General features: G+C 40.3%; 1 protein-coding gene across 15 annotated transcripts in view; it reads left to right on the top strand.

Annotated features, from left to right (window-relative positions):
* The window catches only part of TNS3 (tensin 3), a 258,468-nt gene that overhangs the window by 108,862 nt on the left and 122,703 nt on the right, over positions 1 to 26,903 (top strand). For all 15 annotated transcript variants that reach the window (XM_083823142.1, XM_083823137.1, XM_083823136.1 and 12 more), the window contains 3 exons: positions 8,943 to 8,984; positions 24,171 to 24,220; positions 25,039 to 25,210. In XM_083823142.1, the coding sequence (XP_083679268.1) occupies positions 8,943 to 8,984; positions 24,171 to 24,220; positions 25,039 to 25,210 (264 nt within the window). The remainder of the gene's footprint in view (positions 1 to 8,942; positions 8,985 to 24,170; positions 24,221 to 25,038; positions 25,211 to 26,903) is intronic.

Genomic DNA, 26,903 nt, shown 5'->3' with positions numbered 1-26,903 from the left:
ATCATATAGCAGTGGCTCATGTTTGTTCATTGCTTAACTAATCTTCAGTCTCTAGGATGCCATTCAATTTTAGTTCACTGTTATGTCAGAAGTCATGCTGATTTAATTTGCTTTATGTTAATGTTTTCACATTGGCTCAAAATATAGCTTGCTTTTGATTCTTCTCACAATGTCATTAAATGTTGGATTGAGAGAGGTCAAAATTCGAGGCTTTCCTGTAAAAATGTCACAATGCTACACAGTAGATTTAGGGGAGGAAGGGAGGCAAGCTAGTGTTCCATTGGTTTTGAGGTGTCTTGAAAGTTGAATTCAAATGAGAAGTTTTCAGGGCAAGATACCCTTATTGATTAGCTAAATATTAACAAAGGTAAAGAAACACTGTGTTTTAAATGAACAAGGAGGGTAGAGCATCTCCTGTGGCATACATATAAGGCTGATGGGTGTTCCCTGTTTATACTTATTAAAAGGAAGAATTTTTTTTAAGTAGCAGTATCATTTTATGTTTTGTTTTAATGGCTTTATTTTTGCTTGACAAAAGCAATTTTATGGAGCTGTTGACAAGAATCTGTGATTTTTTTTGATAGGAGGGGAAGACAGGATAAAAAATGTATTTATTTTTGGAGCAATTTTTGCTCATTCCATAGCAAATATTTTTTTATTTCTAACCACATGCATCTAATTTCCTTTGAACTGTCTGTATGGGAGGGTGAGGACAAGAATGCTTTGCCCTGTTTAGTATTCTTGAAATGCTGTGACTGGGAGGTACACAAGTAATGCACATTAGCTATAACATGTTGTCATGATGGCGTTAAAGGACTTTATATAGAGTCAAAGTTAATGGCTCCACTTGGAGTTAATGAGATGTGGAAGGTGTCTAACCTCCTGTTATTTTTGATTTGTGGTATAACACTGGGAAAATCATTCCATTAATATAGGTCTCAGTTTATCCCTGGAGAATAATAGTAACATTTCACTTCCTCTTACAAGTGGTATTAGGGAAAAAAATACCAAAATGAGACCTAATGAGGTTCTGTAACTTGCAGTCATGTTTTCCATGTGATGGTGCAGGTATTTTGCCTGTTGCACTGTGTTTTCTGAGTGGAAAAGAACTGAGAAACTGGAAATGGTGTACCTGAAATGAATAGTACTCAAGTCCTGTTGAAGTATATGGAGAAAACTGGAGTAGAAAGATATGGTAAGGAGGGGACGACTTTCACAATTTTGGTATGGAGTTTTTAAGATCATAAGATTTTTTTTTTTTTTTTAGATTTTTTGTGTTTTGCATTACTTTTCTTTCACCTGCATATCCTGTAGTCTTATGCATATGGCTTGTTTGCCATCTCTTTTCCATTTTCTCTTTCAGGACTAAAAGACGAGGAGTTTTATAATTGGCACAGCTACGTCTTAGAAAGGTCACACCATGCCAGTGTAGAAAGCAATGATAACGTCTTAAGAAAAAATGTCAAACTTTCACTGAAACCTTTAGAAATTTGTGAAGTAGCTCTTCCATCATAACATGTCTGATACTCTTGGTTAACATGTTTTGCTTGGACATGAGAATATTATTTCAAAGCTCCAATCCATTTGCAAATCAGAGACTTGAAATTGGATCTTCCACATCTCAAAGCACCATATTAGTTAGCCATTGAAAAGATTTGTTTGTACTTTTAATTCTAAATTTAACAAGTAGCAGGAGTAGCAGTATTTGGCTTAGGGGCAACCATTTTAAAGCCATGCAGTGAGCTTGAAGATACGGAGATTGGAAAGTATGGCCTTGGATGGACCAAGTTTGAAAGAATGGAGCTAGATGCTCAGCACTGAGTATGTGTATGTTTTATACACAGACTTTTATCTGAGGCGTTTTTTCCCCACAACTCATTTCCTCTCTCTTCCCCTTAAGTCAGAAGAAAAAGGCAACAATATGGTTGTGCTAGTTGAGACAGTTAATGTCAAGCCCTTTGTTACTGGCATTCTGTGCTCTCTTTCTGTAGTAAGGTGGAGAGAGCTGGCACTTCTGTCAGTGACAGAATACGAGGCATTTCAGTAGGGTCTTAACAAGCTGCAGAACTGCTTCAAAACATGAAAAATCAAAAAACTTCCTATTCCACGTTCCATTCATTAGTTATTCTGGAAAACTTTCAGACTATCCAGTGCTAAATTGAGCAATAGGAAAAACATCCCTGTGAACTGACAGACATGAGGTAAAACTAGCTTATGTTTTTATTTTATATAAAATAACATATCTAGTCTGTTATTTGTTCTGGAAGGATATGTACTGAGTTCAGCATCTGTTACGAGCCTTCTGGTGAAGAGCAAAACAGGTGGTGTGTTTTCCAAAGCACAGTGCTTGTGGAACCCATGAAATCTCGTTGTGAAGAGATCCCCAAGTGAATCCAAAACCTCTGTGTTTTGCATTTGCCTGTATGGATCTGTTTGTTTCCTCTAAGTAACAGTGAGTGTCCTAAGGGAACTGTGAAATAGTACTGATAAGGTTATAATGATATAGGTGTGTGTTTTATCCCTTTTGATCTGTTGAGAACAACTTCGAAGTTTCAATCAGATTAGGGTTTGTGGATGGAATTAATAGCACCAGTCAGTCTATATGTTAGATAGATTGAGAATAGAGATTTGCAACTAGAGTGCATCTGAACCTGCAATAGGAGTTTATTTTCTTTTCCTTTCTGTGGTGGAATCTTTGCTAGGGAGAAAATGAACACCAGTGATCTGCCAAAAAAAACCACAAAACAACACAGTTGACAATTGCAAAGCTGCATCTCTATGTCAAAGCATTGTTCCTGCAGCAGGTCTTGGTCATTTTCAGTTGGTAATGCTACTGATGTCTGCATGGGGGAGTTGTGTGGCCATGTAAGTATGTTGGGGTACTTGTCAACACACCTGCTGGGGTACCCATCTTGGGCAAATGCTGGTATTCCTAATATGGGGAAACATTGTGTTCCGGAGTGTGTATGTGTTGCTTTAAATTTTATTTTTAACATTTACCAAGCTGTAAGTTACTTCACGGTCCTTAAGTTGGTCAGCAAGGTGGTTCAGCAGAAAGGATCATAGAATGATTTGTAGAACATGACGTTTTAGCCCCCCTGCTGTGGGCAGGGGCACCTTCAAAGCCCCATCCCACCTGGCCTTGAACACTGCCAGGGATGGAGCATCCACAACTTCAGTGAGCAACTTGTTCCAGTATCTAACCACCATTGTAGTAAAGGATTTCATACAACTAATTTAAAATGACCATCTTTTAGTGTAAAACTGTTACCACTTGTCCTATTACTACAGTCCCTGACAAAGAGTCTCTCCCTGTCTTTCTTGTAGGCCCTCTTTAAGTATTGAAAGGCTGCAATAAGGACTCCCCAGAGCCTTCTATTCTCTAGGCTAAATAATCCCAACTCTCTCAGCCTCTCTTCACAAGAGAGGTATTTCAGTCCTCTGATAATTTTTCTGGCCCTTCTCTGGACCTGGTCCAAGTCCATGTCTTTCTTGTGATGGGTACTCTAGAACTTGACGCAGTACTCTAGGTGGGGTCTCTTAAAAGGGGAAGAATCCTGGGCATCTAGTGCTGGTGCTTGCCAGTAAAAGTTGGGTGGGTTGAGTTCCCCTCCCCCAGCAACTTCAGTTTAAAGCTCTCTACACCAGCTGGACAAAACTGTAGCCAAAGATGCTCTTCCCCTCCTCTGACAGATGAATCCCATCAGTCCCCAGTAGACCAGGTTCATCAGAGTCCCATGGTCTAAGAAGTCAAATCCCTGGATATGACACCCATTCCACAACCACTCATTGATCTGCTGGATTCAAGTGGTCCTTTCAAAGCCTTTTCCTTTGACCAGCAGGATCAAAGAGAAGACCACCTGTGCTCTAGAGCCTCCTACAGCTGCTACAAGGGCTCTGTATTCCTTCATGATATACCTTGGACTGCTTTTTGACAGTGTTGTTGGTGCCCACATGAAAGAAGAGCATTGGATGGAATAGCCTGTGGACTGTAGAAGTTTCAGTAGACTCTTGGCGAAGTCACTAGTAGGCAACATACCTCTCTTGAGAGTGGGTCTGGCTGGCAAATGTGAAGAGATTCACCTAAAACTATCACCTTTTCTTGATCGTCTTTTCTTGATTGCACTGGTTGTTATACAGGGAAAAGATCAAGCTGGCTTAGTCAGGGCCAGTGTCTCTCGTGATATGATGGATCCTTCCTCTTCAGTCCACAGAGCAGTGAAGTGGTTCTGCAAGGGTACCTCAGGCTTCAGGGGTATTCTCTTCCTCCTTCCTATCCCAGGAAGTGTTTCAGGTCAGGCTGTATGGGGCTTTGGCACCCTGCTCTACTGGAAGATGGTGTGTGTGTGGGGGGGGGAAATGACAAAATGATCTTTAAAGGTCCCTTCCAACCCAAATCATTCTATGATCCTATTACAAATTGTAGTCAGCTACACTGCAGCTGTAATAACAGCTTTACCATTACAACTAACATTCCATCTGTATCTTTATCCTCTAGAGTCCAGAAATAGTTTCACAAGGTTGAAAAATTCACATACAAATTTTATACAGAACAGGGATCACTTCATCCACCACTAAAATATAGTCACCTCTGGAACAAAACAGCTGTTAAAATGGCACTCTGCAACACTTCAGAGGAGTTTAGGATAAGAAGTGCAAACTTATGTAAGTGAAACTTCATATTTATCTTGCCCAATTAAAGCATAAACTAAAAGGGGTGGGAAAAGAAGAGGTAAAAATACACGATGAAACACCTTCTTCTTCTTCATAGATTTCACTGGCACGCTTCCAAGTGCAGACTAAGTGACAGGTAAAGAAGTAGTTGGTATTGAACCTTACTTACCTGTAAAGTGCATTCAAACAAGGACTGAGGGAAAAAGAAGTGTCAGGAAACTGCTTTCTGATTCTGGGTAAACAACAAGACTATCTTAAAATAGCACAGACAATAAAAACAAAACACAGTGGGAGAAGGATTTGGGGATACTGCTGGAAGAAAAGCTTGACTTGAGCTGGTAATAAACACTTGCAACTCAGAAAGCCAGTTGTATCCTGGGCTGCATAAAAAGAAGTGTGGCCAGAGCCATGTAAATGGATCAGAGATCAGCAGGAGAGCACTTGAAGAGCAGCATAAAGGAATTCCAGCCACTTCATTCAATAAAACAATTAATTCAGGGGACCAACTTAAATGCCTCTACGGAAATGCGCATAGCACGGGGAATAAACAAGAGATGTTAGGGATGTGCACATGCCTGAATGGCTATGATCTAATTGGCATCACAAAGATGTGGTGGGGTGGCTCCCATGACTGAGTGTTGGAATGAAGGATACATTAAGGAAGGACACATTACAGCTCTTAAGGAAGGACAGGCAGCGGAGACAAGGAGGGGGCATTGACCTCTATGTCCATTACCAGCTGGAGTGCTTGGAGCTCTGTCTGGGGATAGATGAGGAGCTAACTGAGAATTTATGGATTCAGGTTAAAGGGAGGACATGCCTAGTTGAGATTATAGTGGGAGTCTGCTACAAGCCATGCGATCAGGAAGACTGAGTAGATGAGGCCCTGTTCTAGTTAGATTCTGGGGGCTGAAGCTGATTGGTTCAGCCCAGCAAGGATCAGATGAGCTATATATATATATATATAAAGCAAACGAGCTATTTGGGGATCTCAAATATACTTGCACACACACACACACACGCACACACTTGAGCAGCGATAGAATGCTGCTCAAGAGTAGATAGAATGCTCAAGGAAGACAAAGAATTTAATAATGAGTGTGCTTGTTAAAATACCGACCCCAGGGTGATGACAAGGGTAGCGACGAGTGTGATGCTTTTCTCAGTCATTGATGTTGTAGATAATTAGCCAGCTCATGGCTGGCATCCTACCGGTGTGGTAGGTGTCAACATCTTGCTGGTGTCCCTGCAGAGGCAATGTTGACCTTGTTTGATGTTCCTGCTTCCTCAACGCAGAACAACTTGCTCTATTTATATATATGTTTATATATAGGTTTTGCCCCTGCATGCTCCCGAACCTGAGGCAGCGCACAGTTGGCGGCCCCGGCCTCAGGGGAGCACTCAGCAGTCCTTGATAGGCTACTGTGATCACACGCAGCCGTGTGGCCAGCGCGTGCTGTGCGGATGGCAGCATTGTCTCATGCCGGATTACTTGCGGCCCGGTGTTGTATCACTGAACAAGCAGTATGTATCATTGCAAAGTCGGAGTTCCACCTTGCTAGTCTTACAACAATGCCTGTTTCACATAGACCTAACAGTTTTTAGCCCTAACAAAGGCCCTCTATAGACAGATAGGAGTAGCATCACATTCACAAACCCTGATCCTCATGGGAGACTTCGCTATGAAATCTGTTGGAGGGACAGCACGGTAGGGCGTAAGCAATCCAGGAGGCTCCTGGAATGTGTGGATAATAACTTCCTTCTCCAAGTGGTAGAGGAGCCAAGGAGGAGAGATGCTATGCTGGACCCGCCAGGGAAGCAGTCATGGCACTGAGCCTACCGGTGTTCAAGAAGCATTTAAACAATGCTCTTAGACACGTGATCTGATTTTTTTTTTTGGGTGGTCATTTCTTTGGGGACCCAGGAGTTGGACTTGATGATCCTTGTGGATCCCATCCAACTCGGATATTCTATGACCTCATTCTCACCAACAAGGAAGGGCTGATTGGGAATATGAACGTTAAAGGCAGCCTTTACTGCAGTGACCATGAAATGGTGGAGTTCAGGATCCTGAGGGCAGCGAGGAAGGGAACACAGCAAGCTTACAAACCTGGACTTTGGGAGAGCAGGCTTCAGCCTTTTTGAGGGATTTGCTTGGTAGAGTACCATAGGACAAATCTGTGGAGGAAAGAGGAGCCCAAGAAAGCTGGTTAATATTCAAGGATCACCTCCTCCAAGCTCAGGTTCGATGCATCCCAACAGTAAGTCAGGCAGAAATGCCAGGAGGCCTGCATGGGTGAACAAGTTGCTCCTGGCTGAACTCACAGAAAGGAAATGTACAGCGAGTGGAGTCAAGAGTGGGTAACATGGGAGGGATACAGAGACATTGACCATCCAGAGAGTAAGTTAGGAAAGCAGAAGCCCAGATAGAATTGAATCTGGCCAAGGATGTTAAAGGCAACAAGAAGGTCTTCTATAAATATGTCAGTGATGAAAGGAAGATTAGGGAAAATATGGACCCTCTCCTGAAGGAAACAGGAGACCTGGTTACAACTGACACAGAGAAGGCTGAGATACTGAACAGATTTTTTGCCAGTCTTCACTGGCAAGTGCTCTACCCCCATAGCCCAAGTCCCAGAAGACAAAGGGTCAGGGACTGGAAGAATGAAGAACTGTAGGAGAAGATCAGGTTTGAGACCATCTAAGGAACCTGAAGTTTGCTGATGATACCAAGGCGTGTGGTGTGGTCGATACACTGGAGGGAAGGGATGCTATCCAGAGGGACCTTGACAGGCTTGAGTGGTGGAACAGTGTGGACCTCATGAAGTTGAACAAGGCCACGTGCAAGGTCCTGCATGTGAGCTGGGGCAATCCCAATCAGAAATACTGGCTGGCCAGAGAATGGATTGAGAGCAGCCCTGAGGAGAAGGACCTGGGGGTGTGAGAAGCTCGACATGAGCTGGCAATGTGCTCTTGCAGCCGAGAAGGCCAACCGCATCCTGGGGCGCATCAAAAGAAGTGCGGCCAGCAGGTTGAGGGAGGTGATTCTCTGCCTCTACTCTGCTCTCGTGAGACCCCACCTGGAGGACTGTGTTCAGCACTGGGGCTCACAGCATAAGAAGGATGTGGACCTGTTTGAGTGGGTCCAGAGGAGGTTCACAACCTGATCTAACGGTAGTCATCCCCCATGGCAAGGGGGGTTAGAACTATATGAACTTTAATGGCTCTTCCAACTCAAACTGTTCTGTGGGGCATCCACAACCTGTCTTGGCAGTTTGAATGCTTCAGTGTCTTCTGAGTGAAACCTTGTTTTTTTTTTTTTTTTTCCACAGAATTTGAAATTGTCTTTTGAAGTAATATTGTAAATTTTTAAGTAAAATAAGTTGTTAAACATTATATATTGTTTTATGCACAGTAGTCTCTTTCTAGACATGTGGAACAGGACACACTGAAGTTTGGTGCAGTCTTATATAGCACCAATTTAGTTCCAGTGCTACTTACTTATTTCATTTGGATGAGTGTTTTTAAAGGTGAAATAGTTCTGTTGTTCTCACATGATGATCCTGAACGGTGAAATCCTTAATCTAGGTTATTTTCTTTTACAAAATGCCAAATCTCGCCCTTGTTGAAATCTAAAGCAAGACTTGAGAGCTTTTTACCCAATCTTGCCAATGTACTTCCCTATTACATTATGTTAATTTCATGCCAATTGGAGAGTCATAATTAAAAAAGCATGTACTGATGGTTGTACTTCTGGTGATTTTTTTCCGTTAGATTTTCCTAGTAGTGGATGGGCTAAACTTCTTAAAAGGTTTGCTTTAAATTAAAACAGATACAACTTAATGCGTTTTAAATCCACAAACACAGATTTTACATAGTACGTAAAGACTGAGCCAAGATAGTTCACGTTATCAATAACCCACACAAGTGTTCTTTTCCATCAAAAAGCATAGAATGAGAAATTGGACAAAATAAAAGAGGGAATGCACAGCATACCTCTTTGTGTATTCTGTAACTTGGAGTAAAGCACCCTCAGTAGTTGAACGTTGGTTTACAAAATCTGAATTAAGGGGATGATGATCTAAAATCAATTTGTTTTCCATATCTGTTTGAAAGATAGTTTGGTTGTTAATACTGTAGAATGTATGTGTACTTCTGAATGATTCATTTTGTTTGTTGTGTGAATATGTTAGAAGGGGATTTCTTATAATATATTTTAACTGTCTGGAAAAATAAAGTCCGTTTTGTTCATTTTTCTCATTTTGCAGGCAAACAACTTTGAGGCCTTTAAAAGTCATGTAACCAGAACTGTAAGTAATTACATTTTATTTATTTATTTTTCTTTTACTTGGCCTGCTATTTTCCTTTTTGTTATTTCTCGTTTTATTACATCCTTACAAAGCGTTCATTGCTAGCCCTTTTCAGGGCATGCTCTTAAGCTTCTACACTGAGTAAAATTGTCTTTGGGATTCCTTATGTGCTCTCTTCCCCACCTCCCCCATTTTGTGCATGAACAATGAAATGAACTTTGTGATCTTGTTGTGGTTCAAGCATGGCAGGCAGCCAAGTTCCACAAAGCCGCTTTCTTACTGTCCCCAGATGGGATAGGGGAGAGAATCAAACAGGTAAATCAATCTGAGAAAACTCATGGGCTGAGATAAAGAAGTTAGCTATGTAAAGCAAAAGCTGCACATGCAAACAAAACAAAACAAGGAATTCATTTGCCGCTTCCCATCAGCAAGGAGATATCCAGCCACTTCCAGGAAAGCAGGCTCATCATGTTTAATGGTTTCCTGAGAAGATATATGCCATCGCTCTGAAAGTGCTCCCTTCCTCCTCCTTTACCCCAGCTTTTATTGCTGAGCATGATGTCATATGGTATGGAATATCCCTTTGGTCAGTTTGTCCTGGCTGTCTCTCCTCCCAACAACTGTCAGGGCAGCATGAGAAATAGAAAAGTCCTTGACTCTGTTTAAGCACCGCTCTGCAACAACGAAAACCATTGTTGTGTTATCACCGCTATTGTCGTCAAAAATCCAAAGCACAGAATCACACAAGCTTTTACAAAGAAAATTAACTCTATCCCAACCAAAACCATAACAGTTCCTTTATCTAAGTCAAGCAGAGGAGAATTAAAGAGAAATACTAAAATGTTTGTAGACTGATAACTTTCAGAGGGGTTCAGGAATTCAAGAGAGACTTTTTTCAGCAAGAACAGTTAAGAGTTCTTCTATTGTGGTCAATCTGTAATCAATCTTTTTGCATTTATTTGTTAAAGTGTGCCACATTATTTACAAAACAAATTAGATGTTCTTTTTGTTATTTGTAACTTTTTGTTATTATTGCTGGTGTAGTTCCAGTGGTACAAGTAATAGTAAATATATTTACTGTAGTGCAATAGAACCTAGTCTTCTAAGTGATGTAGAAATTTCTGTGAATGGGAAGTATTCAATATTTTAATACTGGTATCGCTTATGAATATACTTCTAGCACAATTTCTGTGAAATAAGTAAAACCAGGAAGGAACAAAGGTCTTTTTGAGAACCTTTGTAATTATGTTTTATCAGAGGTGCCAAGTTTCTCTGATCCTGAAATAAATCATGGTAGATAACTATAGTTAACTGTCTGTTAACTGTGATGCAGGTATTTGATTCACCACTGTAAAGGTGAAGTTGGCATTTAAAAAGGAGCAAGGGTAAAGACTTAAAAGACATATGTGGCCTTCAGCAATTGATCATTAAAGAGCAGCTCTCTGCTGCAATAAATGAGCATCTATTTCACTGTGTTTGTCTTGCATGTTGCACTTTTTTCCAGTGTCATCTGTGGTTCAGTTCTGCAGGCTTCTTCTGGTGTCACTCTTTGCATACTGTGAAGAGTTCTGATCCTTGACTACCTACGTAGGCAGGAGACAATCACAAAGGCTTTGTTGTCAGTAGTGTAGTTTGTTTATTTGGGGTGGCAATAATGTTTTTTGTACAGCCAAGGTAATCTCTATCCACACTGGATCCATACTGTTATCCACCGTTTCCTTGTAAAGTTGCAGTTATCTTTTAAGTTACTAGACCATATTTATTGAAAACAGTTAAAATATCTAGTGAAAAAATTTTGTCTATTTGCTTCATTCTGCTTTTTAGACAAATCAACTAAAAATAAAAAAAATCAGAATAGAACAAACTTCTTAGTTATATGCATGTGAATAATTGGTTTTGATGGCTGTTTCTAATGTAACAAACATGAAGCAAAATGAGACATATCGTGAGGAAAATATTTTTTTTGTTTGTTTTTAGTAGGAAGTTGTTAGCTTAATTCTGTTTAACATCTGAACACATTCGAGCTCTTTCTCTTCGTAGTGGTAGCTTACTAGAAAAGCCAAGATTTTGTTTCTCCTCCCAGGCCCTTTTTTTCTTTCTGTACTTGTGGTAGCTCATGCACAGCTAGCCATTCTGAAGACAGTCTTAGTGGCAAGCTGTGTGTGTTTTTTTTGTTTTGTTTTTGTTTTTTTTTAGCTGTGCCTTTTGGCCTATTATGTTTTGTATTGGTTATTATTGGCCCATTAATGTATTGCCTGAAATACTTACTAGCTACTTCCCACGGATTGGTACCTACGACATGGATGGAAGTAAGCAGGTCATTGGGAAATAGAGGAAAGTTACGACTAAAACACTCTGAGAGGAACACCTATCCTTGTTTGAAAAAGAGAGGAGGTGGAAAGCTGCAGGGCTGTGGGATTCATAAATGCTGTCTTCAGACAGTGGAACAAGATGCAGCCAGTGCCTTTGTGGGGCTGTTGCAGCTCTGGTTCTGTGATCCATGACTGCAGCTCACACCCTGCAGCTCACGCCTGCCACTGGCCAAAGTTGGGTGATGCTACTTGTGCCTTTGTGAGAACATATTTAAGAAAGGAAAAAATAGCTGCGCAACAGCAGCTGGGAGAGTGGAGTGACAAAATGTGAGAGAAACAACCGTGCAGATACTGAGGTCAGTGAAGAAGGAGGGGGAGGAGGTGCTCCAGGTACTGGAGCAGAAATTTCCCTCCAACCCATGGAGAGGCCTGTGGTGGAGCAGCCTGTCCCTCACAGGCCATGGTGTACCATCACAGAGCAGATCTCCATGCTGCAGCCCGTGGAGGAGCCTGTGGTGGAGCAGGTGGATGTGGCCTGGAGGATTCTGCAGCCCATGGAGAACCCACACAGGACCAGACTCCAGGCCAGAACTGCAGCCTGTGGAGCGGAGCCCATGCTGAAGCAGTCTGTTCTTGAAGGACTGTACCCCATGGTATGGACCCATATTAGAGCAGTTCTTCAAGAACTGCAGTTTGTGGGAAGCCCATGCAGGATCAGTTCAGGAAGGACTGCATCCTGCGGGAGGGATCCCACACTGGAGAAGGGGAACAGGGTGAGGAGGAAGGAGCAGCTGAGACAGTGTTATGGAATGACCGCAAACCCCGTTCCCTGTACCTCTGTGCCACTCAGGGGGAGGAAGTAGAAGAGGGTAGATGGGGGGGGAACGTATTTTCAGTTTGCTTTTAGTTCTCACTGCTCTGGTCTGATAGTAACAGACAGTAAATTATATTAGTCTCCATATGCAGAGTCTGTTTTGCCTGCAGTGGTTAATTGCTGAGTGATCTCCCTGTCCTTATCTCAACCCATGAGGTTTTTTTCATCATATTTTCTCCCCCCGTTTCTTTGAGGAGGGGGAGGAAGAGAATGGTTGTAAAAGAGCTTAGCTTAGCTAGCCAATGGTGTGAAAACATCACATATTCTTGTTCTTCTTTTTGTTGTATTAATGAAATTGAAAGAGACTGCTTTAACCCATCTGAGCCCTTTTTGGCTCTGGGGTTTCTCTCTTCTTTCATCTCCTTTCCATCTTGTTTCATAATATCTGCTCCAGGAAAGAAAAGTTATATTGCTTTCTCCCAGCAATGTGGCTACTAAAAATATTCCTAACGTCAGCCCCTACTGCTTTACAGGAAAGCTGTGTAAACATCAACATACAGATTTGGGCTTGAATTCTAGATAGTATCAGAACCAAAATTTTGTTATGTTTTGATATTGACATATTAAAAACAAGAAAACAAGGCTTCTTGTTTCAACTAAAGGCTGACAGAAGTGATTTTTCTCTTCTTTCCAAGAATTATGTCCATCAGCACATGTAATTTTCTGTTAGTAAAGGGCTAAATTATGGATGAATATCTGATTCAGTTTGCATCTTCAGTGAGGTCAGACAGAAACTCAGGAGATCTGCTTCTGATCTGTTCTCCTGCCACCACATTCTTTTCTTTCCACTGTAGATACCACCGTTCTTTTTATAGAATTAGGAAATAGAGCACACATATAGGAACTTTGTGTTAGGTGTCATTGAGTCATGCTGTATGGGAATTCTACAGAGCCTCATCCTTAATGTAGTAGGTGTAAATTAATGTAGTAATTTACATTACTTGTTTTATACCCTGTTGTGTCTGCTGTGCTTAATTGAATTGCCTGTGGATAGTATTCATTCAGGAAGCTCATTCAAACCTCTGAAGTAATTATGAAGCTGGGCTACAACCAGAGGTGGAACACATGTATTTCAGTCAGCTGAGGTAAATTCCTTACATAATACTCAACATGATAATACTTAAATACAGACATAGTAAGTTTCCCTTATGTTTGCAATGGCACTCTGGTCTTGTAGAGAGCTATGTGAAACAGCTGTAAGATTAGAACTGTGCCTTGGGTGAAAGCTTACATATGGGCAATGTCATGGAAGAGGGATGGTGGAAGTGTGCAGAGCTCACTTCTTGCTACATGGACTTTTACTTCCTTGGGTAAGTAAATCTAGCTACATACAGCTTGCAAAGCTAGCTTTGCTATCTTTTCTGCTTTCTCTACCACCATTTGTATGCAAGGTAAGGGGTTCCTTACAAGTTGTATAAAAGTCATCTTTGCAGCAGCTTTAAATTAGTCTGAGGAGAGGTGACTGAAATAGCAACATGGTCTGTCTTTGCAAAAGAAGTTTCTCAAATGCATTGTGCCTGGAATAAGAATGGCTTTTTCTGTATTCCCAGTGTCACACAGCCTCAGGAAGGGAGAACAGTAAAACACCTTGTGATTGCTGGTTTTCTTCTGAAAAACTTCTGCTTCTCTGGTTCCCAGAAGTATTAAATGACAGTATCGAAGTGTTGGTGAATTCCCTTTCTTAGTGATTGCTGGATGATTCCCTTGCTGGGTGAATTCCATCTTGTTGATCTAGCATTTTAGATATTTCCTCTGATTAACCTTATTATTGAGTTACCTATGACCAGCATTGTGACCTACATTCATCTGTTGTCAGCAGATACAATGAGCTGTCTATATTTCACATCACTTTTGTGTTTTAACTAATATAATAACATAATATAGTGCTGTGCGTTGTCTAGCTTTGATGTGATGGTGTGTATTACGGGAGATATGCACATTGCTTCCTGGTGAGATCAAACTCACCTGGATCTCTTAGGCTCACAAAACAGACCATTGTCATTTGCCTTTGGAGGAGCCTGCAGACTGGTGTTGTGTCTCGGCACTGCTGTGTGCCAGCAGTTTTATGCATTTGCAGCCTGAGCATACTGATCTGAAAGTAACTCAAAAAGAGTAAAATTTAAATAAAAAAACAGAACATGGAAGTGTGAGACTCGTCCTGCATAAAAGGGGGAAACGGGGCAACAGAGAAGAGTGTGAAATAAATTACATTTGCCAGAAATGAGGTCTGTATCTTGATTAGCTCTTAAAAGAGAAACTCTGGCCTTCTTTGCGTTGAATTAGTGCACAGTGTGTGCCTGAATGAGAAAAAGAGGAAGTTGAAATAAGGAGTAAAGGAGAAAAATAAGAGGCTAAAGATTAGGAAGAGAAACCAAAACATTTTGAATCTCACTGGAGACTTAGGAAAATTATATGGAAAGATCATTCATAGCTACCAGACAGTATATGTTAACCACAGAAGAGAACTGTATGTTAACAGCTAAGGAAAAAGATCATACCTACAGATAATTGTAATCAATGTGTGTATTGTGGCTAGTATGATGCTGCTTCAAGGACATCTGTAATGTTAAGAGTTACTTGAATTTTAATTTTATTGTTCATTCCCGTTAGTCAGTTCCTTTTCATTCAGACTAACATACCAAATCTTCTGCTGAGGAGTAAGAAACACAGTACAGTTGTTGTTATCAAAAAATGGTAACATTTTGAGGCATTTGGAAAATGTCTCATAGCTCGATACTGATTAAGAGTGTCTAGCTGGTGTAGAGAATTTACTATGCCAGTCTGAACTTTGCAGCTTTTGGCAAGAACAACAGGAACACACTGCAAGCAGTTTTGCAGACTCATCGTGTTGTATCTGTGAATTCCTTTGCCTTTGCTGTTTCCGGTACCAAGCAGTATTTGTCATTTGTAAGAGATGAGTTGCTGAAGCATTCTTTGTATGAAAGACTCCCACCATCTACTCAGAAATGCTCAGCTAGCCCAACAGTTTTAAAAACTACTCCCATATAAGAAATTGCTGTCCTGTTTCCTGGAATGCTTATAGTGAGACATTCTAATTGTTATTTAAGTTTTCTGATGGTTTTATGCACGCTTATTAATTATCCATTAAAATAAAAGCTGCAATGTTGCAAGGCACATGCAAATCACTAAAGGTTTTGGAACGACTTGAAAGAGGCTGCTGCGTATCCTGGCTACACTCTAGTGTTGACATGACTAACTCACCTAAGCAGGGTTTCTCTGTAGTATTGTGTATTACATAATAGTGGTTAGGGCTAGTTGCTAACTTCACGAAGTTCAACGTGAACAGTTAATCTTGACATTGTAGACCTAAGGGTTCAGAAATACTATGGTTTTCCAAATAGAAATAAGTATAGCTGTAAAATTGTGTGTGAGGTAAAATCATAGAATCATAGAATGGTTTGGTTTGGAAGAGACCTTGAAGATCATCTAATTCCAACCCCCCTGCCATGGGCAGGGACATCTGGCCTTAAACACCTCCAGGGATGGAGCACCGACAACTTCTGCAATCACCTGGCAGCATCACTGGTGCCCATGTGAAACAGCAGCAGTGGATAATAGTCCTTAGGCTGTACAAGGCTTGGCAGTCTCTTGGTGACATCCCTGATATGGGTCCCTGACAAGCAGCAGACTTCTCAAGAGCAAATCAAATAGGCAAATGGGTGCCTGGGTGTCTCTGTACCTTTCACAAAAGAGTCTCCTGCTACCATCACCCATTGAGTTTTCTTAGTTGCACTGGTTGTTATGTGGGGAGCAGACAGGGCTGTCTTACTCAGCTCCACCCATGCAACGGGTCTTTCCTTTTCAGTCAGCAGAGGGATGAAGTGGTTCTGTAAGGACCCCCCAGGCTTTGGGGCAAGACTTCCTTCTGATAGTACTTGTCATTGCCAACTTCTGTTCTCCTGTGTTCTTGTCCCCCTTTCTGTTTGTGCTGGTGAGGGAGTTTTGGGCTGTTTGGCCGTGGAATGGAAAACATAAGTTGTGCCTCATTCTTACTTGAGTATGGAACTTGGGCACATTCAGTATTCTCACTTGAAGTTCCCTTAGTAGAAACAATTTGTTCTGTGTCTTTTCTTTGTTATGAATTTCAAATTTTCAAAGAAGTGAAAAGGATGGATTGAAGACCCAGCTATACGAGGAACTTTGAGGCTTTGGGCAGAGCCATTCTTGTGAACCTAAGTGAGTTGGAAAACGGTCTTCCTGCCCTGGTTGACTTTCTGTTAGTCCATCAAACTGGCAGAGGGAACTCCAAATACAAGTGCCCGAAAACTCAATTAGAGTCCTATAGTTAACTTGTTTAGGGCAGCCTGGCCTGTCTTGACTGCTGTGTTTAGGGGAAGAATCATGGGAGCAAAACAGCTCCCATTATTGACTAAAAGTCAGGCTAGTTTTTAGCAGGGAGACAGCAAGCTGGGATTTATAACTTCTGCAGACACTGCTGCTTGCAGGGGACATATCCGTCTTGACTCTTATACCACACAGGTGAACAGGTTATTTTTACAGAATGCAGTATACAGAACAAAAAGTATACAGCCAAAAAGCTATTTGCAGTAGAAATTATAAAACTTGTCTTCAGAGAGTCAATTCTAACGAAGTATTATTTATTTATTTTTAATATTTCCTGCAGGAATATAGTAACAGAAAGCCGTTTATATACACAATGCATATTTTTTTAATTTCTCACATTAGGAATCATTCTAAAACCAGAAGACAAAATATTATGCAAATTTTAATTCTCATGCAAGACATCTAAAGATATGTTTCCACGTAGCTTCTAAAAGCAACTACTGTTACAGTAGGAGTCATAATCATGGAACAGCCCAATGTTTGGTGTACTTCATTGTCCTGTCTTCAGTACCCCAAAGTGTACAGAACTGTTATGTCTTAGAACAGGTTAGAGAAATTCTGATCCCTATCCACAGCTTGGGGAATGAAAATATTATCATAAACTTTGTTAAAATAGTTTGTAAAAATAGTTTGTTAAAATAGGTTTGATAGAGGAACCAATGAGGAGAGGTGCTGTGCTGGATCTCATTCTCACCAACAAGGATGGGTTGGTGGGGAATATGAATGTCAAAAGCAGCCTTGGCTGCAGTGATCATGAAATGGTGGAGTTCAGGATCCTGAGGGCAGTGAGGAGTGATGCATTCCAGCAAAGAGGAAGTTGGGCAAAAATGCCAGGAGACCTGCATGGATGAACAACAAGCTCCTGACCAAGCTTAATCAGAAAAAGAAGGCCTCCAGAGAGTGGAAGCAAGGACACACAGCCTGGGAGGGATACAGAGTCATTGCCCGAGCAGCCAGGGATCAGGTTAGGAAAGCTAAAGCCCATTTAGAATTAAATTTGGCCGGGGACATCAAAGGCAATAAGAAAGTCTTCTCTAGGTACGTCAGTGATAAAAGGAAGACTGGAATTCTGGGCTCTCTCTGGAAGGAAACACGAGACCTGGTCACCTGGGGTATGGAGAAGGCAGAAATACTTAATGACTATTTGCCTCAGTCTTCACCAACAAGAGCTCCAACCACATAGCCCAAGCACCAGAAGGCAAAGGCAGGGACTAGAAGAATGATGAACCACTCAGTGTAGGAGGAGATCAGGTTTGAGACCATCTAAGCAACCTAAAGGTGCACAAGTCCATGGGACCTGAAGAGATGCATCCAAGGGTCCTGACGGAACTGGTGGATGAAGTTGCTAAGCCAGTGTCCATCATATTTGAGAAGTTGTGGCAATCTGGTGAAGTTCCCACTGACTGGAAAAGGGGAAACATAACCCCCTTTTAAAAGGGGGAAAAAGGGAAGACCTGTGGAACTACAGGCCAGTCAGTCTCACCTTTTTTCCTGGCAAGATCATGAAACAGATCCTTCTGGAAACTGTGCTAAGGCACATATAAATCAGGAGGTGACTGGTAAAAGCCAACATGGCTTCACTAAGGGAAGATTGTGCCTGACAAATCTGGCCTTCTATGATGGGGGTACAGCATTGGTGTATAGGGGAAGAGCAACTGACATCATCTACCTGGACTTCTGCAAAGCATTTGACACTGACCTCCAGGATATCCTTGACTTGACATTGGAGACATGGCTTTGATGGATGGACAACTCCGTGCATAAGGAATTGGCTCAATGATCTCACTCAAAGTGTTGTGGTCAACAACTCATTCTCCAAGTGGAGATTAGTGACAAGTGGTGTTCCTCAGGGGTCAGTATTGGGACCAGCACTATTTAACATCTCTGTGGTGACACGAACAATGGGATTAAGTGCACCCTCAGCAGGTTTGCTGATGACACCAGGCTGTGTGGTGTGGTCGATACACTGGAGGGAAGGGATGCCATCTAGAGGGACCTTGACAGACTTGAGAGGCAGGCCTGTGCAAAACCTCATGAAGTTGAACAAGGCCAAGCGCAAAGTTCTGCATGTGAGCTGGGGCAATCCCAATCAGAAATACAGGCTGGGCGGAGAATGGATTGAGAGCAGCCCTGAGGAGAAGGACCTGGGGGTGTTGGTTGACGAGAAGCTCAACATAAGACAGCAATGTGCTCTTGCAGACCACAAAACCAACTGTATGCTGGGGTGCATCAAAAGAAGCATGGCCAGCAGGGCTGGGGAGGTGATTCTCTGCCTCTACTCTGCTCTCGTGAGACCCCACCTGGAGGACTGCATTTAGCTCTGGGGCCCCCAGCACAAGAAGGACGTGGAAGGATTAGAATGAGTCCAGAGGGCCACAGAGATGATCAAGGAACTGGAACACCTCTTCTATGAGGAGAGGCTGAGAGAATTGGCTTTGTTCAGCCTGGAGAAGAGAAGGCTCCAGGGAGACCTTAGAGCAGCCTTCCAATACCTAAAGGGAGGGGGGGCCTACAGGAAAGCTGGGGAGGTACTGATAGGACAAGGAATAATGGCTATAAACTAAAAAAGGGTAGGTTTAGATTAGATAAAAGAAAAATTCTTCACAATGAGAGTGGTGAGGCATTGGAACAGGTTGCCCGGAGAACCTATTGATGCCCCATCCCTGGAAGTGTTTAAGGCCAGGTTGGATGGGGCTTTGAGCAACCTGATTTAGTGGGAGGTGTCCCTGCCCATGGCAAGGGATTGGAACTAGATGATCTTTAAGGTCCCTTTCAACCCATACCATTCTATGACTCTGAAAATGCATTCATTTCTGTTGATTATCTGTCTGTTAATAGTTGTATTTTTGGCTCTTTGAATTGGTGGTATTTCAAACAACTATGTGGCAAAAAGTTTCATGAGCTAATTAAAAGCTATGTAAACTGCATTTAATTTTACTTATAGATTCAAGTTGTCTGGTGTTTATATCAATATTAAAAATAGGAACAAATAAAATATTTATATCACAAATAAGTCTGTGTCATTCTTCCAAAATATGCCCTGATTCTTTAAGTTACAGATTACTCATTAAGTTGCATATCGCTTAATGTTTCTGATAGCTGTAGTTTCTCATTGACCCATTCTTACACTTGCTAATGCTCACTCCAAGAAGAAGCGTGAGAGAGAAGATGAACTAAATGAATGCATATACAGTCCTGGAGGCATGAGTTTTCAGTAGTGCTGTTACTCAGAACTGCATGTAGTTCATAGAGAGCTATCAGCTGCTTAAAATAACCCAGTCCTTGAATCCAGTAGTTCTTGTATTCTGCTGAGATTGCGTTTAAGCAGACATTGTATTATTATTCTTCAGTGCCAGAAGCAGGGCCTTGGAAAAAGGCTACTGAATGATTTGTCATTTGAATTTTCATTCCTTAGACCGTCTTATCTCAAAACGGATAAATCATTGTGAGACCTGACCCAACGTGTGAAATTTCTGACCCAACGTGTGGCCCAGATTTCTAGTTCTGCTTTGGTATTGGACACCAGCAGTTTGCACAATAGGTTTTTGATTTTTCCAGACTGCTGCATAAAAGATAGTAAAGCACTATACTGACACTATACAAATGAATTTATCCAGGAAAAACTGATCAGCCTTCACCATTTATCCTTTCCATAAACTGTCTGCTCTTTGAGACTTTAGTACTGAGGGTTTTAGCCTATGAAGCGTGTACTAATTGTCATCCAAGTATTATTCATCAAAGTCTTATTCAATATTTTGAAAGGATGAGGATGATGTATTTTTACAGATACATATATACATATACAGATCCAGATACATTTTTTAAAAACATTTTTTATAGCCATGATTTTTTTAGTTTATAATCCTCATTTTTTCTCTTGAGAGACAGCCTTTTTTAATAGTCTTTCTTCATAGGGAGGGGATGCAGGCTTGTCAGGAAGGTTATTTCTTCTTCTTTCGGTTTTTTATTTTAGGTTATTACAGGTTATGTCTGTATTCCTTCTGTTCTGGACTAATGCAGAAAGTGTCTGGAACCTCAGTGCTACCATTACACCCATACCTATGTCAGATGCCCTGTACTGTACCTGTGTAATGAATTATTTTTTTTTCTGAAGCTGTGGAGCAAAACTATGCTGGGACATTTACCTTCTCATGACTGTTGTGATCTGGTAAAAATGATGTAGAATCGAATATGGGCCTGTTTCTTAGCTTCTGCATCAAATTTTTGGTGGTCTTTGGGATGGTCTCCTGAGGACTGCGTTATTGAGAAAGTTGGCCTAGCAGGCTCTGCGGTGAACCCATGACTGGGTGCAGGTGCCAAAGATGATAAAAGGAGCGGTAAGGAGGGTGTGAAAAGGAAGAGCTTGACAGCTTGAATTTTCACTGGAAAAGGGCAGTAACATACAGTAATATACAAAGAATTTGTTCTCCAATATCATCATTCTGTGCCTGGAGAGAAGACAGTTGTCACATGAAAAGTAATTGCTTCCCCCTTCTGGCTTTCATGGAATGACTAGCTAAATTTATCTCACCAAAAGGTTCTTTTCACTTACTAGGGATGACTTTTTATTGTAATTGTTTGGGATTGATCTGTGTGTTATATATTTAAAAAGTCACTAAAATTGAATGAGTAGGTAAAATGAAGAAGTTTTCTTTATTCAGAACTCTGCCTCTCAGATGACTGATTATACTGTTTGCATTGCCAAGCAGTCCCAGAGAAACAGGGGAAAAGAACAACGTGAAAAACTCAAAGGAAAAATAGTATCGAGGTGGTTTGTCCTACTGGCAACAAATGTAGCACTGTTTCCACTGGATCTATGCTAATTACTACTTTGATTTTTTAGCCATGAGTAACTAAATACCTCATTTTGAGCAATTATTTTTTGTTCCTTTTCTCAACACAAAATGAAAATCAGATCTAGTTTTGAAAGATTTTCTTTGTGATCCTCGATCCTGGGAGGTGCTATCCTGTATTTGCTGTCTTGCAGGGCTAGCCGTGGGTGGAGTTGATTTTGCCATTATGTGTGGTCTGCCCTATGCATCTGTATTCTGTACCTGGTGAAACTGGTATTCTGCTGTTAGATGTATAGTTGTTTTGGCTCTAAATGAGGAGGAATCCATTCGTATTAGTGAAATTAACCTGAAATAGCACAGAGCTGATGGAAAAATGAAAGACAGTTACATAAGTTCAAGATTGGTTTTAATTGGCTATTAAACCTAAATTAAGTCAGAAGCATGGAAAGATATGGCTCACATTTACAGATTGTCTTTTGCGAGAAATGCTCTAACAGCTTCTTCATGTTTGAGAACACATTTAGGTGTACGTATATATGGTATGTGTTTCATCAAACCTTTAAAAAGGTGTTTCAGCAACCATTTTGCCTCTCTGCCATGCCATGCATAAATTGTCTTCAAATTGCAGCAGGGGCGGTTTAGGCTGGATATTAGGAAAAAATTATTCGCTGGAAGGGTTGTGAAGCATTGGAACAGACTGCCCAGGGAAGTAGTTGAGTCACCGTCCCTGGAGATATTTAGAAAACCTGTAGATATGATGCTTAGGGACATGGTTTAATGGTAGACTTGTCAGTACTAGGTTAACAGTTGGACTTTATGATATCAGAAGTCTTTTCCAACCTCGATGATTCTTATGACTCTTACGACTCTTTGTTGGATTTTGCTAAATGTTTTATCTGTGAGGGGAAAAGATAGTGCTATAGTCATTAACAAAAATAAACAAAACAAATAGTAAAAAGAAAAAATGAAAAAAAAAGATAAATCACTAGCATCAAGACATGGAGGAGGGGAGGAAGTGACTAGAATCTAGAGGACATGCAGAAAAATGGGGGGGAGTGTTCTTAATTGTTTGTCCATTTGTCAACAAGAGCCAACAACTGTTTGTCCATTTGCTGACTGTAGTCAACATATAATGTACAAGACAATCTTTGAGGGGTTAACTAAAATTTAGTAGTTTCCTGTGCCATCTGTAGACCATGGGAAGTTTCTTATGCTTAATCAAAGTATTCATGTAAAAGAGAACCAATAATGACAGATGAGAGTATTGCAGCTATTGAGACCATGCAATGCTTAAACTTTCTGACTGCAAACCTAAATTTCTATCAATTGATTCTCTTATGAAAGCATTGAAAAATATACTCAATTTATTCCAGTAACAGTCCTGCAAGTCTGAGCAGAAGCATGAGCTGAAGTGATTTTGCTTTAGGGGAATTTAGTGTGACTTTAGTGTGTACTCCCCTTTGTTCAGTAAGAGTAACTATGCGTTATAGAGTGTCACAATTTTCTCCCCGATGAACCTGAGTGATAGAATTTCTCTCACCTAATTTTAGCTGTCTCAGAATTAAATACCTGTGTGGTAGTCATCTAAGCTCCCTTTGTATGTAATGGAGAGAAACGGAGAAACCTAGAGGGAACAGAATCCCCTCCAGAATAGACTTTTAGAAAAAAGGCAGCTATTATTACACTAACACTAAATAATAATAAGAAAAGCATCAACAACAAACTTTACATTTAGATATATTCTTTATACAGAAAATCAGAAGTTCATTTTAATATCATGCATTGGTACCTCCATAACAGAAAGACCTCATCCATCTTCCTGCCCTGCATTTATGCTTACTACACAGAAAATTGCACAGAAAAGCTTATGTAGTGGAAGGGTAAGAGCTGGTAAGTTGATAAAGCCTGTCTGTTTTGGCTACGTGGATGATATATACCCAAACTTACGCTAGGCCTTAAAACTTTCCATACAGTGGCACTGTATATCAAAAGCTAGGACACATACAAACACACGACTGGCATATTTCGTTCCAGAATTTCTGGAAATGAGCTGTTCTGGCAAATTTTAAATAAGTACATCTGATTGCAAAAGGTGTGCCTCACTGAAGTGCTTGTTCCCAGTTCCATGAATTCTTGTCTTTACTTACATAGAACAACAGAAAATAAGGAAACTTCATGGTATTTTCAGCTTCTTTTTACTCAATCCTTTCTTAGGATTGTGAAGGCTATAGGTAAGACACCATGAGTGCTACAGTAAGTTAATAGGTAAAAACTGAAATCCATGAGAAAGCTTTCAGTGTGTTTTTTCAGTTAATTTTGTTTTTGTAAGTAGAAAGGAATTAGGGGAACATCTTTGCCTCTACTTCCTTGGTCTTTGTTGGTTGCATAGATCTATCCATTACTTCTGCCTTTTCTGATAAATGTTGACTAAACCTCTATTTAATCTGAATGAGCAGTCACATAGCAGCCTCCTTTGATAAGAAAAGAAGTGACAAAATGATTCGCTATTCAAGCTCCAGCTTCTCAGAAATCTGTTGAATGTCTGCTTTAATCTTAGTGCAGAGTTACCAAAGACTTCAACGGTGTTAGACAACCAGTACTTTTCTGGTAGTAGTGAGTCCGTGTATGTTCTGCATGAAGAGTTGGACATAACCTGGTTCATAACCACAGTGTTTGCAATTGTGATCAAAACATAAGATGATACTCTCTTATCCTGTTTTTGCAATAGTTTTCCACAGTAGGGATGTAGTAAAGGAGGGTGATGGGGCCAGGGAAGCAGGAACAGTGACATAAATGCAGCAGGAAAGCTACTGGATTGATCCCTCTGCTTTATTTGTTCCAGAATTCCAGCAGTGTTTCGAAGAACTCTTTCAGTTGTGACAAGGGATCACAGTAAGTATTTCTTTAATATTTGGTTTAGTAGCGTCAAGTGCTGTCACATTATTTGTGGTTTAGATTTTTGAGATAGCTTTCTCTGAGACATGTCCAGCTGTGCAAAGTTAATTTTTACTATCCCTCTGTGAGATAAACATATTTGAAGAGCTTACTTTTAACTTAGTGACTGTCATCTTCTGATTGTTCTATTAGGAAGGATATAGGTATCAGGTAAGGTATCTGGTTTCACCCTCAACTGGGAGAAGTAGCAGAAGTTAGAGGAAACAGTATCTGTAAACTAACCCATGCAATTATTTGTATTATATTAGTGTCTGTTACAGTTTGGGGACTGGTTTTGGATTCACCTCAGTGTTTCTCAAAGCAGATTTCAAGATGGTATCTATCTGCAATGTTTTACAGACCACTGGTAAATCTACTAATGCGTAAAGCATTTGTGGAGTTTTACAGAGACCTGTGCAGCCATAAGTATCTGTATGTTGTGGGGATTTTTGTTTTTGCTTTTCTTTGTTTTAACTCCCACATTTCTTGCACTAGTGTTTGCGAAAGTTAATTGTATTCATCTTACTGCTTTTCTACACTATTGGTTGCAGAGATTTTTTCATTATAGTTTTCATGTGAAGAACTCTGATATTTGGCTAACCTCTATTTACATACTAAAATGAAGAATTTGAGCTTTATAGGTGTTTAATAAATTGTAATTTTAATGAAAACTTTGCAAACGTGAAATGCTGACTGAATCAGTCGAAGTTGCGATTTCTTCTCATTAATATACTTTGCTGCTTTGTTCTGAACTGCCACGCCTAATTTCTTCACAGAAGTGCAGACTTCGATCACATTATGGAGGAGGGCTATGAACTTGACCTCACTTACATCACGGAACGGATCATTGCTGTATCTTTCCCTGCTAGCTGTTCTGAGGAAACTTATCTCCACAATCTACAGGATGTAACACGAATGCTCAAATCCAAACATGGTGATAATTACTTGGTATGTATATCTGTCTTATGTGCTGCATCTTCTTCTGTCCTGCAGGAAGACCACTTGTAGGTTTATATGTACCATTGTATACTAAAAGTCATTCATCTAAAAACTCTTTCATACACCTTTACAGCTTTATAAGCAAGAGCAAAATTTTCAGTAATGTTATAAGCTGTTAGATAAGGATAAGGATATTAAAAATACCTTTCTCTGTTGGCAGTGCAGTCTCTATTTTGATAGTAGATAGTCAAATGCTACAGAACAATTGCACAGACTGTTTTAATTGTCCAAAATATACTATTAAGAGATCTACATGCTGCAGTGTAGAATGTGTTTTTCTTTCCTAGCCATCTGTTAAATCAGGGTCCTCAGCTTGGGTATCTAATGGTCTCTCACCATCATGCCTGGGCTGTCTCTGGTGTATGTAATAGGGTTACAGTTTGTCTGTTTGGTCCAACTCTTTCTCATTAACTTGATTTAGATGCATTTTTCCTGCTATTTAGTTTTCTGTAGGAAATTAGATTGTGAGCAAATCTCAAATGAGCTCTATGTGCAGAATATTTTTTAAATGATGATCCAAACTGTTAGTTTTGTTCTGTTTTCTCCCTAGTACATCTGTAACCTATGACATATATTGTCTCAGCTTGTTCTGTGAATGTGAATTTAAAACAGGGGCAGTATTTTATTTAAGTTTTTTTCTTCTATTTTTAGTCAGCATGTTTAAACTATTAGAATTAAATTTCTACAGCTTCAGGAGCATAAACTTTACTCACTGCATAAATTGGTTTACAGAGTGACTCCACCTAACAATTTAAATATACTATCGTTTGCTCACAAACAGAGGTGTCATAGATGTATTGTGGACTATCTGTTGTCCTCAAGACATACCTGTAATACTTACAATTTTGTCTGATGTTCTCAGAACGTCACCTTATTGCCCTTCCTTCCATTCCACATAGTGCTGGTAGCTTGTAAGGTACAATATACTAACAGTGTGAGGGTGACCTGGATGCAAAGCTTTATGGTTTCCAGTTCACCTGTTGTGAGTGACCTTTCCCATGTGACAGCAATATTTTTGGTATGTGGGAAATAATCTTGTAGTTTCATTAGAGTTAAATCTCATTAAATAACTTTTTGTATTACAAAAATCTGCTGTGTGTATGGTAAGTGAGAGAGATTAGGTTGAGGAGATGTCCTCTCTTTAAGTGGGATTGCAGTCAGTTTCTGTTGCAACGTTTTGATCGGAATTTAATTATTTATTTAAAAAGTCTGTACCCAGTACTTTGGAAATCTGCTGACATGGTCAAAAGAAAATTTGATTCCCTCTGTTCAAGAATGTTTCTGCAAATTTTCAAAATAACCTGGCAAATCATAGCCAGGTTATAGAGCCAGAGATCTCATTTTTAAACTTTATCTGTTGTTTCTCATGTTTCAAAGATCCCTTAAGTCTGCTTGAGAGACATATGTATAGCAGCAAAAAGCAAACAAACAAACTGAAAAAAAGAAACATTAAAAAAAAATAAAAACAAAGAAAAACAAAAAAAAACACCTGAAAGTAAGCAATTCTACTGAAGCTGATGAGAACAGTTTTCTTCTTTCACTTGGTCAGGGCCTGAGCTAGCAGAAATTATACTATAAATCAACATCTGTTGTTTCTGATCTAGCTGTTCTCTTTCTGGATTTCTGTATGTGGTAGATTGTT

The sequence above is a fragment of the Anser anser genome (genome assembly GCF_964211835.1).
Source record: "Anser anser genome assembly, chromosome: 2".
Taxonomy (NCBI): domain Eukaryota; kingdom Metazoa; phylum Chordata; class Aves; order Anseriformes; family Anatidae; genus Anser; species Anser anser.
Note: the sequence above shows the minus strand (reverse complement) of the source record. Positions and strands in the feature narration are given on the sequence as shown.